This window comes from Hirundo rustica, chromosome 1, assembly GCF_015227805.2.
Source record: "Hirundo rustica isolate bHirRus1 chromosome 1, bHirRus1.pri.v3, whole genome shotgun sequence".
Taxonomy (NCBI): Eukaryota; Metazoa; Chordata; class Aves; order Passeriformes; family Hirundinidae; genus Hirundo; species Hirundo rustica.
The window spans coordinates 13,038,295-13,057,531 of record NC_053450.1 but is presented as its reverse complement, the minus strand read 5'-3'; the positions used below and the strand labels follow the sequence as shown (position 1 = coordinate 13,057,531).

Below are 19,237 nucleotides of genomic sequence, written 5' to 3'. Positions count from 1 at the left end.
AATTTGTTGTGTACAAATAGTCAACATCTCAAGTGTATAAAGACACATCTGTATACTGTAAAAAGAGAACAAGAAGGGCTGTTTTAGCCACTGTGGTGGTACTTTGGCATGCATTTGGCAAGGCACTAGGAAAAAAACTATGTTTTTGGCTCACAGCAGAGTTCTATGCTAGATGAAAATGAAAGCTTGCTTACAATCATGACATACCCCTGGAGAAATAACAAATTGGTTTCTAAAATAATGCTTGGTAAAGTAAGTGTTTTGTCAATATAAAATAATTAATTCTCAACATCAAGACAACTGGGAGCAAATAAGCTAAAGAATAGTAAAGTTGAAAAATAATTTATACCAATGGTTTTTTCTGCATATTTCATTGGACTGATCTTCTAATGAAGTATAATTGGAAGCCATGCAATTAAGAATGACTAAGTAGGTTCTCTGATAACAGTGCTTTCAGTTTGCTAAAAAACCTGCACATCTCCAGTGTAACTTTTCACTGTCTACAGTTTACTGTGACTGTACCCCCTTATGATTTGCTCTATTTTTTTTTCCCCCCCTCCTGCAATAAAAGTAATCAAGCAACATAAACACAGAATGGACAAAATCTTCCTTTTGTCTCTCAGTATTGCACCCTTGACTGGACTTCTTCAATGTCAGGTGCTGGGTCAATCCCACCTGTGAGCAAATTTTCAATAGGTTTCCAAAAGTACCCCATCTCCTGCCCTTTTCAAGAGATCCTGTGCTTCTTCCCACTTTTCTGGCATGCTGAGCTAATGCTCCTGCTATTGGAAGGAGCACACAGCTGCTATTCCCAGCCCCGGAGGTGTTGAACGGTGCTGGCTGTCTCAGCAGAGTTGGCACCGATCAGCTGCAACGGGACCCCAACATCAGACCTCTGAGTGTTCAGTAAAAACCAGCTGAGCCCTGCCCTAGACAGTCACCAGTGAAAGCAAAGCAACTGGCACTCAGATGTTGAGCACCTGAAATGCAAATCTTTCCCATCCCCATTACACACACTACAGATCTGTTTTACAGTTAACATCCTAGAAAAGTTTTTTAAAATCATTTTTTAAGCAATTTTTTTACTGCTATAAAAATCAAAAGCAACAGCCACTATCTTCTTGATTACGTAAAATGCCTCTACTCAGTGACCAGCAGGCCTGATAGTGTCTGTAATAGACAGCAATTCCTCAACGAGAGAGGACAGGAGGACACAGATACATTACCAGGAACACAACAAACTCTGGCCACAGCAAAAAAAAAAATTATAATTAAAATTCACAGTCTATCATTACAGACAGGCATTGCAAATGAAACCCTTTCACTTCAGTTATGTTAACCAGCTCTAAATCAATGACCACAAGTTTTCTTTCTCCTGCCAAAGGAACAAAGACACAAGTCAAGCCTGCTTTTTCTTGAATTAAAAAAAAAAAAAACAAAAAACAAAACCACACACACACAAAAACCTAGTTGTCTGGTTTATACATATCAGTTCCTCCTGTGGCATGTTCTTACTGTCTTCCAATGAAAAAAACAGTAGAAGGCATAAGAAAAGCAGAGGACTCAGTGACAGCACATCTGCACGAACACCTGCTCTCCTCTAGCAACCCTCTCCATGCACCGTCAGATGTCTGCCGTCTGCTGTTCACAAACCAGCATGACCTCAGGAGCCACAGAAATCCCAAAAGCTTTTCTCACCACTGCCTCTTGAAAGCATTAATCAAGTTTCTAGAAGCCGCTTCAATAGCTACCAAAATAAACCCACCACCCTTAAAGCCATCAGGGAGTTTCTCTTAGCACTAGAAAGAAGCCGTGCAGAGTACAAAACATTGCAAACACTTCAGGAGCTGATGAGACCAGTCTCTGTGAGATTGACAGTGCTCAGTCCTAAAATAAGCTAAATTTTCCATAGTCACATGCACACAGAGCAAAAGTTTAAGTAAATAGGAGACCTATAGGTGAGTCCCAAAGGTCAACTGACTCGGGCGGGCTCAGTGAGTTATTTATTCTTCTCTATATCCTAGAGGGAAAAGGAACAAGCAAACTACTGTTACAAAGCAGGAATGGTTTCCAACCACAGTCTATAACATAAGGGTATATGGTGATGTACAATTCATGTCTGTTACTGTACCTGAGACTGGGCCCTCATCCCATTCTTCAGATCTTCTAAATCGATTTGTTGTAAATCCCATGCAGACATTCACTCCAAAGGCAAAAGCAAATAAGGATATAACCTGCAGAAGTAAAGCAGCAAAGTAAGCAAACTGTGCAAGAAGCAGGACTTTTGCACTAAGAGCATTATGCATAAAGGGCAGAGATGGTCCTCAGTACGTTGGAGCTCCCCAGCACTGCAGTTCCCATCACCGGAGCAGCAGCTGACAGCGTCACCGTTGGAGAGTAACACAAACCAGAAGGGGTTTATGAATAAAACATCTCTTTCTGAAGCTGAAACCCTCCTTTTTGTAGGAACTTATTCAGGAGAGACGGGCTACTCCTCCTCTAAAAACAAACACGCTCCTCTCCTCCCCTACCTGGTGCGAGTGGACGCAGCCCTGCTTAGCCATACCAGGGAATTCTTGAAAAGCCTGCGCCGCACCGTCGCCTTTTTTTATAGCGAGAGCAGAGCTCAGTTTGCTCGGGGAGTTCAGGCTATTAGCTACGAGTAATCCCACCTGGTGAGGTTGACAGGCTCGTGTGATTTGTCCAGGGGGTGATTTCATCATGTTTCACTCACAAATCGCAGCTCCGAGTGCAAGAAGCTCCAGGCATCACCGCCCGCTACGCCCTCCCCCAAAGGCGCACCCGCGCTCTTTTATGTGGTTTCCTCTGGCAGCGCGGGGCTCGCTTGTGCCGCCGCGGCCAAGAGCTGTTCCTGCTCGTTCTATTCTGCTCACAACAGTAACACGCTTAGAAGAGAAACCAAATGCGTCTCCATCTGGCTCAGAGAAGAAGCGGGGGAGCTGGCTGGGGGCTGCGGAGCGCAGCTCGGCGTTTCCCGGGAGCGGCCCGGCGCTGTCAGGTGTGGCGGCCCGGGGGTTTGGGGAGCGCCCCGCTCCTCGTCCGCGGTGCCCCCGGGCTCCCGCCGGGCAGCGGCGCAGGGGGCATTTCTCAGCGGGGCTCTCCCGTGCTGCTGCGGCTGGACAAGGCTCGTATCGATGGAAACACGAGCGGTTTCATCTGAATAGCTGGAAACCCGGACTTCCAGAAAGGAAGGGAAGTGACACGTTCCCTCTGCCCCACATTTCCCCGCTTTCATCAACAACAGAAAACGTGGCTGTTTGGATAAGCACTTTTATTTACAAAGCAAACGATAATGCTGAACAGAATTACGGTTCAAATCAGTGGCTTAAATATTATTTGCCAAGGCAAGTTATTTACCGCTGTAGTTTGCCACTTTTTTTCCTCTGATGAAAGCGTCTTTCATGAAAGTGTTTACTAACAATTACATTTAAAGGGACAGAGTCAAGGTTTGTAAGCCCTCGGATGGACTGAGCTTCCCTTGGGACCTGTCCCATATTCTATACTGGCATTGAAAGACACAGTACAGTTTTCTTTAAAATATTTTGCAGTATTAAACACGTACACTTTTGAACTTTGTTTAGAGGTAACTTGTACCTGCTGAAATAACTCCCCCACCGTGTAGCTTTACAGGACAGAGTCTAAAAATCCCTTCTCTTTGCTGCCCAAGTGTCAGCCTGCCAGCCTCTGCTAGGACCTGATCCTTTTTTATGCAGTTTCTTAACCGAGAGTGGCTCCATTGTGCAGCTGCAGCTTTGCATTGCAAGGCTCAAGGCAATGTAATTAGCTTGAAAATTCCTACCCCAGGACATTGTGTTCCTTTTCCTTGCACAAACTGGGGCTGTGAATTCAAGACCCATCTTCTAATGTTCACTTTATCACTAGCTGGGCTGGAAAAAAAATAGTTTGCAATAGGCACTATTTTTCTAGCAAAAAGCTGTGCATAGATGCCTAAAGAAAAGTAACCACCAAAGGTTTTACTAGCTGTTCCTATCAAATTCTTCACCCTAGTCTCTGGTATGTCCTGTGGGTAAATAACTTCATCCCCAAACACTAGGTAAGTACAGCAGTGTGACCGCAGCAGAAGGTAAACCTAAAATGTCACAAATAAAATTGCTCAACGGTGCTGCCTATGTATCTTAACTAATGAGGTTCATGATTTCAGAGTCAAAATATGGGAATCAGCAGGCCCAAGCTCTCCTCCAGGGTAGGACCTTCGGATCACCAAGGGACTCAGGCAAAACACAACAGACTTTTCAAATTGGGTGGCCAATTTTGTGTGCCCAAACTAATACATGAACTCTCTGAGATGCTCTGAATTTTGGAGCCTTTGCTGTTCCTGCATATCTTCCTAACACACAGGTGCTCAGTTTTTTTGAAAGAAAGTTCCTACATATATTAAAAATGTCCATTCAGAAAAAAACTTCTCAACAAATAAAAGCAAAAAATACAGCATTATTAATGACTTCAACCCATTGAAACATACATGTTTCATTCTTCCATCCATGTAACATCTCTGGAGCCTGTAAACTTCACAACTTTATGTAAATGGAAGAGCTCATTTTATGTTTTGTAGTCCACGTTACAAGTGCATTAATTAACCTCCTTTGTAACATCCTTTAGAACTATAGATGATGACTCTGAAACTGCTAATCTTTTTCATCTGTGTTATGTAAGACGCATTTTCCAGTAGCTCTGACTGAACAGAACACAGTCAGATGCACAATGTCCTTTTTGTCACCAGTATTGTGCCTGAAGCTATCCCACAGATTCAAAAGGAACTTATTAGAATAAACAAGGTCTAATGATTTTGTTCAGGAAAAATTTCACTGTTGGGATCAGTGGCAATTAATTTTTTCAGCAACTAATTGCCATTTTACTAATCAGAAAAGAAAGGACTAAACCTGAAATAATGTATTCCTGGCCCACGAATTCAGCAATTCACTGAAAGTTTTAAGGCTTAAATGAAACACATTGAAAAAGGAATTTTAACAAGATCGTCAGAAAATGAAATGCCTCTTCCTCAGTTTTTGTGCATAAAAATTGGCCTTTGGCTTTTCGGTCATGTATGATTATTTAACACGGGATGCAAAGCTTACAACGAGGCACCAGATGGCGCCTCACAGGAGACGCTGGTGCTGTGACATTTCAAGTTATAAACATTCACGGAGTCACGGGATCACAGAATCGTTTAGATTGGAAAAAAACATTAAGATGACTGAGTCCAACCCCATGTCCACCACTAAAGCACGTCCCTAAGTGCCACACCTAAACTACTTTTAAATACCTCTGGGGATAGTGACTCCACCAGATTCCCTGGGCAGTTTGACAACACTTTCTGTGAAGAAATTTTTCCTAATAGCCATTCTAAACCTCCCAACCTGAGGCCTTTTTGTCTCATCCTGTTATGTGTTACTTGGAAGAAGAGAACAAACTCCACCTGGCTACAGCCTCCTTTCAGGCAGTTGTAAAGAGGGCAGAGGTCTTCCCTGAACCTCCTTTTCTCTGGGCTAAACACCCCCAGCTCTCTCAGTTTCTCATCTGTGCTCCAGACTCTTCTTCAGCTCTGTTTCCCCCCTCTGGACATGCTCCAGCCCCTCAATGTCCTTTTTGAAGTGAGGGGCCCAAAACTGAACCCAGGATTCAAGGTGCATGGCACTTGGCCCCAGTGCCAGGTCACTGCCCTGCTGGCCACTCCGTTTGTGGGCCAGGCCAGGATGCCATTGGCTGCCTTGGCCACCTGGGCACAAACTGGCTCATGTTCAGTCACTGTTGATCAGCACTGCAAAGTCCTTTTCCTCTGGGCAACAAACGGACTGAGGGTGCCCTCAATCCCCTTGTCCAGATCATCATTGAAGGTATTAAACAGAACTGACCCCTGTACTGAGCCTTGGAGACTGGACACCAGCTGGATTTAACTCTATCAGCACTCTCTGGGCACAGCCATCCGACCAGTTTTTTAGTGCAGTGAAGAGGGTACCATCCAGCTCATGGATAGCAAATTTCTCCAGAAGAATGCTATGGGAAATGGTATCAAAGGCTATTCCATAGAGTTAATATAAGCAAGACAGCACTTACAGTCTTATATAAAACTCTTTTTTCTTGAGCAGTTTTTCTAATGAGAAAAGAAATGCAAAGAATTCAAGTATACTGGCTGAGTCAGTGGATGGAGTGGACTCTAATAAAATGAGCCTTTTTAACTACTCCTGTCAACTTTGCACTGGATGCTGGATGCATCAGGTGGCTGGGGGACCATGGTGAAAGCCTCCAAGTAGGGTTGACTGCAACATGAAAGGCAGAAAGGTGAAGGACTTCTCTGTAGTGTCTCAGAGCTCTCATCCTCCCAAAGACTGCATCCACATATAGTTGTGGCCAAGAAAAACAGTCAGTTGAGTGCACAAAATAGCAATTTCAAGGAACAAAACCTTTTGACAAACCATAGAAATTCAAGTAGTATCCACATCAGGCATACTCAGGTACAAGCACTGGGAAACCAAATGAACTTCCAGCAGCCAGAGTGAGCTTGGGAAGAGTTGAGCACCTTACTGAAGATACCCTGAGTCTTAACAAAATCAGAGAGGAACAACATATCAAGTAGAGCTGATTTCTGTGTATAAAGGACTTTAAACCACCTTTTTATTGCAGACTCAGAGAATGGTTAAAGTTGGAAGGAACCACTGGAGGTCATTTAGTCCAACCTCCCTGATCAAACAGGATTCCCTACAGCACATTTCTGAGGATGGTGAATATATCCAGAGGAGACTCCACAGCCTCTCTGGGTACCTTGGTTCAGTGCTCAGTCACTCTCACAGTAAATAAGTTCTTCCTCACATTCAGGTGGAACTTCAGAAGGCACAGGACTGACTGGCGAGGAGCTGCACCACTATGCCCTCTGCTACCCCATGAGCCTGGGGAGACCCACAAACCAGGCTGTGCTCACATGAAAGTACACTCTCCTCACCGCAGTTTCTCAAAACACCACCAGTCTTCAATTATCTGTCTGCTCATCACTGCCCCGAGGGGAATGGTATGCAAATCATAGTGCCTGGTGCCCTGGAGGGCTGTGCTGAGGATGACTTTCTTGGCCAGAAAGATCCATAAAGCAGTGCCAGACCCTTAGGGACAATCATGGACAAATTAAAGTCTTCAAAATTGCAGTTTGCTGCAGCCCAGCCCCTGAAGCACCAAGTGCCTTAGGCACATACAGGCCCATCAACATTTCTGAGCATCCTATATAGCGCTTGCAGGGTTCATAAGGCTGGGGGGAAAGCACCCAGATACAGCCCAAACTCACCAATACCGCCAGCAAAGCACGTCGAGCAGCAGAGCATGTGGCTCCCCTCCTCGCCTCACCCTCACGTACGCGTCCTGCTCAAAACACAGCCACAGCGGGTTCATGCCTGTCTGAAACTGAGCCCTGCCTACCCAGAGACAGAAGAGGAAACACTGGCCAGGGGAGGACCTGAGTCCCTGTCTCTGCTTTACTTATGTAAAACATTTCTATACTCACTGGGATAAGGACTGAAACGCTGCTGAGCAGCCTGGTGAGAAAAAGGAGGGCATAATGCAGTAGAGAAATAAATTTTCTGACACCCCACATCAGATACAACAGCGTCAGCAGTCCAGTGAGGACTGTGGATTTGGTGACAGCACTGCAGCTCCAGAAGCTGCCTATGGTGCCTATGGAGGGGTCTTAGCCCAAGTGCACCCTCCACACACAATCACCCTTTGTGGTGGCATACGAGCAGAACAAGGTTTGTAAGTGACGTTTTGTCTTTTAGCAGGACAAGAGGAGAGGAGCTTTCAGCGACCTGGAGAAAGCTTTAGGTGCCTGAATGCTTGTGTCTCTCTCCCAGCAGTACCACAGCGAATACACCAGCCACTCCAACACAGGGTGTTACACCTCTCACTGCGAACCACACACGGCAGCAGCAGCGTTAACACCGGTCCTGTGTCTTTGCCTTCCTCATCTTCAAAGAAACTAACATATACCCAATTCAGTTTCTGGACTGAAATTTTACTATTAAGAAGCAGGCCAAATACTTCACTAAAATGCACTGAGGATTGTATTTCTTAAGATAGTCATATATAGAAATTCTAACAACTGCAGAATAAAAACCGTTGTGTGAGGAAAAATCTTTAGGGAGAATATGAAGGAGTGAAACATGGAGCCGCAGGGCCCATATGTATTTTTAGCACAGCCCATGAAAGGCTGTGTATTCAGATTCTCACTCTTGTTTTCCGCTGCTTGATATGGGTGTCACAGGTGCCCATTAACAGCTTTACATCGATCTTTTTCAAAGAGATGTAGATTTCAGTGGTGTGAAATCCACCCACCTACCCCTCCCAGACAGCAGTCTGGAGGTTTCAAGGGCCTTGCATATGGCTCACACAATCACTGTTAATTTATTGGAATTTTACAAGTGATACAACCCATTACATCCGACAAAAACCATAGGCCCTTTAAAATAATGAATTAAAGATAAATGAGAAAAGAACAAAAACTTAACAAGCAAAACAACAGCGAAAAAAACCAAACCAAACCAAAACAAAGGAAAAAAAAAAAAAAACAACACAAAACCCCCTGATAACAGCAACAAAACCTCAGAAGGATAGGAAAACTGCTTAAATATGTAAAAAGTAGATTTTCTAGATTTCAAATCATATTTCTAGTTTATTTTTGTAATTTCTAGGTACATCCCTTACCATGTTCAAACCTTTCTCAGTGTAATATCAGCTTTGAATCTCCTGGGTATATAAAACTTCTGGCAGGGACTTCTACAATAACCCTGTAACATATCTCTCTGACTTGATTACATTTAGCCTCAGCTCAAACTCTATTTTGGCACATTTTCAAGGTCAAGTCTTGGATATGATTAAAAAATTTCTTCAAAAATTTCCAAGTGCTAGTCTCTCCCTTACAAGTAAAATGTGGATATAATTAACACTGTTTACTTTGTTTTCTTTGCAAACAAGAGTTTCTGTTTATTTGAAATACTTTTTTTCATGTTTTCAGCACTTGGATCAAAAAAGAAATATTTTAATTAATATCTTTCTCCTAGTTAATCTAAAAAAACCTCACTGATATTTTCAAAACAGCAAAATCCTATCTGATTTCAGTTTAAAGAGATATGTCACTAGGAATATTGTTCTCAACGTTCCTGCAGCTGAGGCTTTGGACGTGCTTTGCAGCATCAATACTTCTGCAGAAACATCAAAGTAGGGTCAGGCTGGAAACAAAGGATTCCCACACAAGTAGGGACATGCCTTCAGGTGGGCACATTTTCCTCCTTGTTCTACGTTTAAGAGTCATCTGAGGCTGAAGAATTGACTGCTATTACAGTGATGTGTGTTTCCACCTGTGAAAGTTGGTTTTTTTTTTTTGGCATGGTAAAATAAATGCCTGAACATAGAACAGACCACGGCAGTGTTGCAGTTAAGACAAAAAAAAAAAAAAAAAAAAAAAAAAAAATCTGAGGGCCTTCTGGGGCTTGAACCTACTTCACATGGGCATGAGCCTGACTCAAGCAGATCTATTTTATTTGCATGAGGACTGCAGGTCTACACCACTAAATGCAATCAGACCAGCATAAAGAGAAGGAAATCCTGAAGAAATTAGGACAGCTGATGAAGAAGAGATGTCCTCTTAAAGAGAAAAATAACCATTATTAAACACTGCCTAAACTGCCTGATCTGATTCACTGGCCACATGAACATTTAAGTGGCAGAGGATACAAAAAGAACTGTCCAGGCTTTTGTTCATAGAAAAAATGCATAGAATGGGGACACAGCTAATGTGTTAACAAACTTAATCCCATCTGCAACCCTTTTTTGGGGGTAGAATTGATTTGTACTGATTTGTCTCATAGTTGAAAGGTACAGCTTTTTTAAGCTATCCCTAGCTGTTGAGGGGGTGAGGTATTTCAATATCTTGGAAATAACTGGCTTTTCTGCCCTTTTCCTTCCAAACAGAAATAAACCCAGCAAGCAGAATCCAGATACCAGATGTCTACCAGTCCTGGCAAACTGGCAAGTCCTCGCTATCTCTTCCCTCCTCTCATTCCAACCATTTCTAGAGATACACTGCAAATCAAAACGGGTTAAAAACTTCCCTTTCTTTGGCAGGTTTTTCAGCTGGATGAGTTTCCTGCCCCGGTCCTCAGTGCTGGCAGCAGTGGGACACAGTGAGCTGCAAACTGCTGCTGCTTCTGAGCCCCAGCCGGGCACTGGAACTGAGGAGCATCCGTGGGCAGGGGAGCGGGCAGGGACAAGCTCTGCTCTCCCCCCACTCCCCCTGCTCCCAGGGGAACGGTGTCACCGCAGGCTTCACTGAACACCCTGCACTTCTTAATAGGCATCTGCTGCTGCCTGTTGTAATGGCAAAGCACAAAAGCGTCAAACAATCTCATCTCGCTTTTTGGGTCATTTCGGACAGATGGGCCACTTTCCAAGCATCACAAGTTCTCCTATATTGAAACATGTCACCACAAGTTCAGTTGAAGGTCACTTTTTTTTTTTTCCTGATTTCAGCTGAGTGCAAAGATGACAAATGTAAGTACAAAGGGAAAAACATCCTGTTGGAACAGTACTCCCTGTTTTCTACGGGCGAGAAAAGTATAAGCAACATTTCAACAACAAAACAATGTGATCCATTGCTGAATGATTTTTTTTTAACCCATATCATAATGTGTAACTGTATAAATTTCAAAGTCTGCAGGAATGCAATATAAAAATGAAGAAAAATGCTAGTAATCAAAAATATGCAACTGCACGGGTTTGCATAAGGATCATCAGGGGGTTTTAGGCAAATTCTATTTCACTTTCTCAGCATAAAACTTTGGAAAGGAATGAAGTATTTTTTCTAATGGATTAAACAAGTAAACTGCAAGGAAACTCAGGTCACTTAAATATTAATAGATTTTTTTCATTATTTTAAAGCAAATATTCTTGCTGATTTAAGTTTTGTTTAACTCATACCTTGTTTTTTTTTTATTTAGCAAAACAAGACTTTCAGAAAGAAACCAGTTCATTGGTTTAGTGATTGCTGTCTGCTGTAGACCAACAGCAGCTCTGCTTTGCTCAGCCTTCAGAGAAGGCTCCCCACCCTAGTAAATGTCCTTTTCACAGCAGGCAAGACTGAAACCAGCTTAAAATTATACTTGTTGAAGATTTCTGTGGCTGAGACAGATGTTCCTGGGCATCCACAGAAAGCCTGCAAAACTATTTAATTTATTATCTTTTCACTGTCCATGGCTAACCCTTCTCCAAGACACTGAAACCAAACAACATCTGATCCAACCCATGTAAAAAAGACTTGAGTAAGCTGTTGCTCTCGTGAAGAGAGCAGGGACATCTCCTTTGCCAGCTGCAGGGAGGGCCTCCAGTGCCTGTGGTCCCTGCTCAGGTGTGCGAGCTCAGCATTTCAGTCTTCTGGGATAAGAGGAACACTACTATTAAATCACCTTTAAAACAAAAAACCCAACACACTTTGGGCAAAGAAGCCAGGATATATGATGGAAAGAGGCAAGGAGCAGCAATATGTTCAGGTGACAGCTGAAGTCCTCACAGGAGGAGAACCCCTGTGCAAACTGTGTTCCCTTTGCACTGAGAGAGAGCAGAAACACAAATTTCCTCTGTGGTATCTTAAGCCACCAAAGCTGGTTTGAAAATAGGTGTGGGACTATAACCTCATGTTCATACCCCTATTTGCTGGGAGTCTAAGCCTGCTGAAGCATCTGCTTGATTCTGCAGATAATTCCAGCATGGTTTTGGCAGGTACTAAGTTAAAAAAAAGAAAAGGAAAAGGAAAAGGAAAAGGAAAAGGAAAAGGAAGAAAAGAAAAGAAAAGAAAAGAAAAGAAAAGAAAAGAAAAGAAAAGAAAAGAAAAGAAAAGAAAAGAAAAGAAAAGAAAAGAAAAGAAAAGAAAAGAAAAACAACAGAAAAAAAAAACACAAAAAAACCAAAACCACTAGAAAAACTTTTGTTGTTTCCTACTCTGATGCATTATGAATAAAACAAATAAGCCAAACTCCAAACCCCATTGTATAAGAGCAGGGGGAAGCACAGTCAGACTGCAGAACGGAAGGCACAGGGGAAACTTTTGGAGAAGTGTCAGATTCAACACACAAACCAGGCTCAATGCTGCCAACAGCATCTGCCAGGAGAGCACAGTAGATGAAGGGTACCCCGTACCCCACGACTGTCATAGCCATCTCCTGCCATCTGTAGGGAATGCTGGCCTGGTTTAGCAGAGCAATGGGAGGGCAGAAAAAGACATCTTAGTGTTGAGGGTGAAAAGAGACAAAGTAAATTAGGAGAACAGAGCTTTGGAGACTCCAAATCTTCTCTCCCTGCTATTGTGGGGGTTTGGAAGGAGGAAAACATCCATGTGATATCTGCCCTATGGCTAATGTCTTTTAATTGTACTCTACTACACAAGTCCATTATATGTCAGGGAATGTCAAAAAAGTTGAGCGTCTTTAGGTGCATTGAATTTATGTAGTCAAACACAAATAACCCGAGTCAGTGCTTTTGGACTTGGCAGCCAGCTGAGACTGGGACCCTTCAGGTTGTTTCCTGTAAGCAAGGACTTAGATTCTCTGGTACAATCATGTCATTTACAAGGAATATACAAAGCAATGCTGTTCCCCTGAGCAGGGAAAGAAATCCTTTTATTTTGGAAGAAGCACTTAAGGGCTTCTTGTATTTCTCCCAGATGAAGGGTCATCAGCTCCAAGGGAATTTCACCCCATCTTACAGCATTCCTTCTGTTCAAGTTGGAGGGGTGACCTTTTCTGGGGTTTGCCTATTGTCTTTACTGCCACTTTAGCTGCTCAGTCTCAGCATGGAAAGAAATAAAAACAGGCATTTACATGTGATGGCAACTTAATTATTTACAAAATATAGCTTCATCAGGATGTTTTCTCTTACCCTCATAATGACCATATTTTCATCCACTGGATGTTTATGATTGTCCCAGCCAAAATTAATTTGGGGTGTGCAAAGAGCCTTTGAGGAATGCCTGAAATGACCGAGGAAGCTGTACCTCTCTTCTAGTGTCACCTGGTGCAGGTACCAGATTGCAGCCACAAACTCATGCTCTTCTTTCTCCAAAGACAGCTGAACCAAGCCATATTTTCTCTTTACACAGGCTGTGAAGTCTTTAAGTATTGCACTGCCCATCCTTCACTGGTCCTGATACAGATGAGTGCCAGTTCCCACCATTCCACTCACACCTGAGGCCAGTGCTGACACACCAAACCATGGTGCAACTGGAGGGGCTCTGATTTGTTACAGTCCTTGCAGTTGCAGAGTTTCCCTGTTCCCTTTGGTAGCTCCAGCATTGAATTTGGTGCAGGGCTGGCCCCCTTTGCTGCTGCCACAACACAGGTTCCTCATCCACCATCCTGTCCCAGCTCCAATAACCCTTGTCCCATTCCCCCATTCTCCTGTCACATTCTCCTGGCCAGAAAAGGTTTTCAGGCTGTCACATTCATCAGCAGCACCAGGGACATACAGCTAATACTTAAAATATTTTTCAGTGGGCGAAATATACAGCAATAGGTTCAAATCCACAAATGTCCTGTGGATAGTAACTCCTACCTTGGAATTCACTTCAGTGTCTTTGCCCTTTTTACTGCTATTTGTCATGAGTGCTGGTGCATCCTGCTACACCAAAATCTCCTGCCTCAAGGACTAGCACTTAAATGAGACCGTCTGAGGCATTTCTGCAGAGCCCAGCTGCTGTCATCAAGTAATTGAAAATTCAGGATGTGGGATGAGGTGTCCCTGGGCTGTATTCTTCCCCTCTGCTTTGTTATGCTGTTTGCAAAAGAGCTGAGGGAAATGTTCCAATCCTGTCCCAGGTTTGCACAGGGCTCTCTGCAAAACCTGGAGTCATCCCCTGTGGAGCCCATTTCAGAAGTCCTGCCTTTGCTGCCTCTGAGAGCTTTTGCTTTTGCCCAAATAGAGCAGTACAATCATCCTTTCTTCAGGTTAACACATTTTCCCCTTGCAAATTATCCGCTTCTGGCAAAAGAATGACTTGGGGGGTGGTTTGTGTGTGAACACAAGGGTATGGATGTGTCTGGGAGTACTGGCTGCTGCTGGCTAAGTGCACGTGTAGCCTGGCGGCCCCAGCAGCTCACCCTGCCATGTCCCGGCAGCCACCCTCACTGCCCCGTGTGCCAGTATAGAGCCAGAAGCTTGGAATTTGGCATAGACCAAGAAGCCTGCATGAGCAAAGCATTATTACCCAGGACAATCCATATATCCCAAGTTCTTTGAGCACCACAGGTGTGAGGCAGGACCTCAGCTGAACGGGCCATTAACAGCAAGCAGCAGGGAACAGAAATCTGTGAAGGGAAGAATGGCAGTAACAACTCTGGCCGTGTCCCACCAGTGGTTTCTACATCAGATGATGTGGCAGGAAATAAATAGGTTATGGACAAGGATGGGTTTCCAAGAATTTCTTCAAAATTAAAAAGGAAAATAAAACTTGTGAAGAGCTAAATGACAGCAAAGCCAGAGAGGTCTTCAAAACTAGAAGGCTTTCTGGTTAAAATTTTTACCTCACCAAAAAAAATACATGGGAACAGAAGAACAGAGGGTGAGAATCCAGAAACATGTGCAGCAGTGTATTATATGGAGAGGCTGGGGCTGCCATGGACCAGACACAGCTGAGGCCCTCACGAGCCCCTCATGAGGCCAAGATGGCAGCGCCTCAGGCAGAACAAAACACAAAAGGGTAAAAGCACTGTGCAGGTAGTGATGAGTGAGGGGGACAGTAAGAGAAACAGCTCTGCACACACCAAGGTCACCGAGGAAGGAGGGGAGGAGGTGTTCCAGGCACCAGAGTGGGATTCTCCTGCAGCCACCAGAAAATACCTTAGAGAAGCAGGTTTGTCCTGAATGACCCTGGCCCATGGAAAGGCCCCACAGCGGGGCAGGAAAATGTGTGAACAGAAGGGAGCAGAAGAGAGGTGTCTTATGCACTGGTCATCCCCCCAGTGCTGCCTGGGGTGGTGGGGAGAGGTGGAGGAACCAGGAATGAAGAACTGGGAAAAGGGGAAAGGAAGGTGCTGTTCTAATTTTTTAATTTGCTTCCGGCTATCTAAATCTATTTTAAATGGCAACAAATTGAATTCATTTTTACCAAGTTGAGTCTGTTTTGCCCTTGACACTAATTGGGTAAGTGATCTCCCTATCTTTATCTCAGTCCCTGAGCTTTTCCATCTTACTTTCTCTCCCTGCCTGTTGAGGAGGGGGAATGAGAGAGTGGGCATCCGGCAGCCAGACAAGGCCAACCCAACACAGCTTTCTAGTAAAAAAATCTCTACAAGAAACAATGAAGTTAGATAAACTAAGGAGAAAGCTTTTGGACAAGACTTCTGAGTTACTTACAAGAAAAACTGTATGGATGGAGGGCATGAAGCCCCACAAAGAAAATAAAAGAAAATTGCTGGCTAGAAACTATTAGAAGAGCAGGTATCTGAGGACACAGTCTTTCAGCTATGGAGGTAATCCATCTGCAATAGGAGAAAAGTTCTGTCTGGCTTAGGCCAAGAGGACAGGAGCTGAGCATACCTGCAATTATCTTGTATTTTTAGTCTCTTTTCATCCAATTTTTCACAGGCAACAGTATCAACTAGAACTTCTGAGCAATTCAGTGTTTTGAAACATGAAGCTGTCTAGGACAAAAGACCATTTACCATGAATCTTTCTCATGGAATTTAAACAACTGTACACAATAGGAAAATAGTTCTCCAATAGTGATAGGGCCAATATGTATTTATTTCTACATTTATGTCTTTTTTGTGTACCAAAGAGACAGTGACCCTCTTCTCTTTTATTCTAACTGTGTGGAGCACACACAGTTTCATGGTTTTGAGACAAAGAAAGTCTGTGAGATCATTTGGTCTGGCTCCCTACAAACACAGTTGTCATCTCACCCGGTGATGAGTGCAGGGGAGGATGAATCCCAGCTGGGCTGCTGTGGGTGGCATGGGGAAACCTGTGCTGGAAGGCTCAAATCCCCTCATCCAGCAAGGTCAAGGACGCTGTCAGATTTGTAAGCACCAATTTGTGTTGCTGTTGTGTTGGCAATGTCAGGTTTTGATATGTTTCTGTAAGTGGTCCATTAACCTGGGGAAGTGCCCTAAATGAACACTTCCAATAGCACATGGGAATTTGGACAAGATGGTGCTAGCCCCAGCACTGCCAGGGGCAGTCTCTTGCACCACCATTCATCTCTCACAAATATTCATTACCTCCACTTCCAGTTCAGCTGATGTCAAAGGATTATTTGGCATCCTTTGGTGAAGGCTGCAGTGCAGGCACAGATATGAACAGCTCCAGCTTTCAAGGATGCTGCTAACATATCTTTGGCTGTCTGGCATTCAAAGTCAGCTGGCATCTTTGATGAATAATTGGAAACCTCCTTGCCGCAGTGACATCAAACTCATAATTTAACCTTCATATTACAACCCCTGAAATAAGCTAAGATTTTATGGAATAAACATGCTGCATAAATGGAGCACTATTTTGTTTTCTTAACATGTTATACAGGCCAGCCTACTAGGAGGAAACCTTTCTCCAGTCTTGCACTTCCTGAGAAGCTCTTAATCTAAAAATGTCGCTATCTGTCCCTGAGCAGGTCCTCTGTGGGCAGCCAGTTTTAGGGGCACAGTCATCTTTGCTTTTTTTAGGTACAGGCAACCCCCCAGTATCTCTCCCTATCCACCAGGCACAGCCACTGCTCTCTGCCAGCCCTCAGCCCACCTCCCCAACACCCCACCACACATGCTGGGGGGAGGGCTGCAGCACTCCTGTAAACTTGAGGCAGAGCCTCAACACCCCTGAAATGCCCTATTTCCTTTTTTTTTGCTTTTCATTGGACAAGTCAGCGTCCCAATTCCACTTGCAGAGCTCAGAGTTTCCATCACAGACGTGGTGGCAATAAGGAACAGCGTGCACAAGCACTCACTGACACATGCTTACAGAAAGCATGCATAGATCAGCAGAAATTAGAAGCAAATCACAGTCAAAATCTAAGCAAATCAGAAGCAAAAGAAAATTGAAAGAAGGACCCAAGACTAATACTTCATAATCAGAATAATCAAAATCGTTATGAGTCCATTATGAGTAGGGGAGCTATGAGGCATGCAGAGTTTCATTGCTCCTTATCAACTTGCCTCTCTAATCAGCAATTTACAGTTGTGGCATAGGGAGTTATGGAAAAAAATACAGATGCTTGAAGTGTTACTACCCTGCTTAAAGAAATCTGTGTTATTTCCCCTGGAGAAAAAGGCTTAGGGAGAGGTACCTGCAACAGGAGCCTTATTGAGACAGGTTGCCTTAAGCCCAGGACTTTAGCAATGAAGCTCCAGACACTGCAAGTTTTAATATAAATCAAAAGCCAAGTGAGGTAGGAGTTCTAAACTCATATTTAGATACTTGCATAATATTAATACTGTAGGAGGCAAATATAAACAAAACACAAGATACTTTGCTCATGGCTGTGCTGGATGCCAATTTTGATATTGCTATAAGGTAAGAATATAAATGAAAAGCCGTTTATATTAAAAAGGTTAAGAGAGGAGATCTCTTCAGAAGCCAAACAAGCTATGCAAGAACTGCTATTGTTTCTAAAATACATTTTCTTCTTGGTGCATTAAATAATATTTTCTCTTTTATTATGAATCAGGGGACTTCCAACATCACCCCGAATGCAGTTTGGAAGGACTTCCTACTTGCCACATCCCAACCCGAGTTGCTTTTGCAAAACCGCATTCATGGTACTTCATTAGCTGACTTCGCTTGTAATGATTATTTGTTTAAGGCTGCTTTGGAAGCCAGGGAAGCGCTCAGGGCAGAAGGGGAGAGCAGCTGCTCCTACCGTACCAGCGGGTCTTTCTTCTCCATGTCTGAAGCCCGGCGTGGGAGCTGCGCTCGGCCCTGGCGCTGAGCTGCTCCGGCAGATGCGTCGGAGGAGATGTTCCCCAGGGAGCGTCTCGGGAGATCGGGGATGTCCGGGGAGATCGGGAACGTCCCGGGAGATGGGGAGAGTCCCGGGAGATCGGGAATGTCCCGGGGAGATCGGGAATGTCCAGGGAGATCGGGAGAGTCCCGGGGAGATCGGGGATATCCTGGGAGATCGGGAATGTCCCAGGAGATCGGGAATGTCCAGGGAGATCGGGAATGTCCAGGGAGATCGGGAGAGTCCCGGGGAGATCGGGGATATCCCGGGAGATGGGGAATGTCCCGGGAGATAGGGAGAGTCCCGGGAGATCGGGGATATCCCGGAAGATTGGGGATGTCACGGGGAGACTGGGGATGTCCCAGGAGATCGGGAATGTCCCAGGAGATCGAGAGTGTCCCGGGGAGATCGGGGATGTCCCAGGAGATCGGGAATGTCCCGGGAGATCGAGAGTGTCCCGGGGAGATCGGGGATGTCCCGGGAGATCGGGGATGTCACGGGGAGACTGGGGATGTCCCGGGAGATCGGGAGTGTCCCGGGAGATCGGGAGTGTCCCGGGGAGATCGGGGATGTCCCGGGAGATCGGGGATGTCACGGGGAGACTGGGGATGTCCTAGGAGATCGGGAGTGTCCCGGGAGATCGGGGATGTCCCGGGAGATCGGGAGTGTCCCGGGAGATCGGGAGTGTCCCGGGGAGATCGGGGATGTCCCGGGAGATCGGGAACGTCCCGGGAGATCGGGGATGTCCTGGGAGATCGGGAGTGTCCCGGGGAGATCGAGAGTGTCCCGGGGAGATCGGGGATGTCCCGGGAGATCGGCGCTGCCCCGGCCCGGGCTGGCCCCGGGGCTGCCCCGGCCCCGCTGCAGCCTGGCTGAAGTCAGGGTTCCAGCTGCCTCGGCAGGACAATGGCTCCATTGGGAGATAGCAGGGGGACAAAGGCGCTGCTTTCAGGAATGATTTTATATGCATACATGTGACCTTTGCCTGAAACGGCTCTTTGGAAAGTGTCTCTGTCCTGAAACTCTGCTTTCAAATGCAGAACTCTCGGGCCTTGCTTAATCTGTGCTTTTACTTTTCCTGTTTTATTTTGTTCCACAGATGCCTCAGGAGAGGTCATGTGCAGATGAAAAGGTGGTGCTGAGCTTTTTCTCATCATTTAATAGAGCTATTCACTAATGGATGAGATTATTTTCTTCACTTTTTGAAGTTTTTTCACCAGGATCTGCTATCTGGAGTGCTTT

At 44.7% G+C, this 19,237-nt stretch overlaps 1 protein-coding gene across 7 annotated transcripts in view; it reads right to left on the bottom strand.

The window, feature by feature from the left end:
* The window catches only part of ENPP2 (ectonucleotide pyrophosphatase/phosphodiesterase 2), a 72,847-nt gene extending 53,999 nt beyond the window's left edge, over nucleotides 1-18,848 (bottom strand). For 2 of the 7 annotated variants that reach the window (XM_040056291.1, XM_040056300.1), the window contains exons 1-2: nucleotides 2,673-2,979; nucleotides 2,132-2,234 (exon numbers count right to left, since the gene is read on the bottom strand). In XM_040056291.1, coding sequence (XP_039912225.1) covers nucleotides 2,132-2,234; nucleotides 2,673-2,723 — 154 coding nt within the window. In that variant the 5' untranslated portion in view covers nucleotides 2,724-2,979. The other 5 variants (XM_040056318.1, XM_040056284.2, XM_040056279.2 and 2 more) reach the window with 5 other exon arrangements.
* Nucleotides 18,849-19,237: the final 389 nt, after the last annotated feature.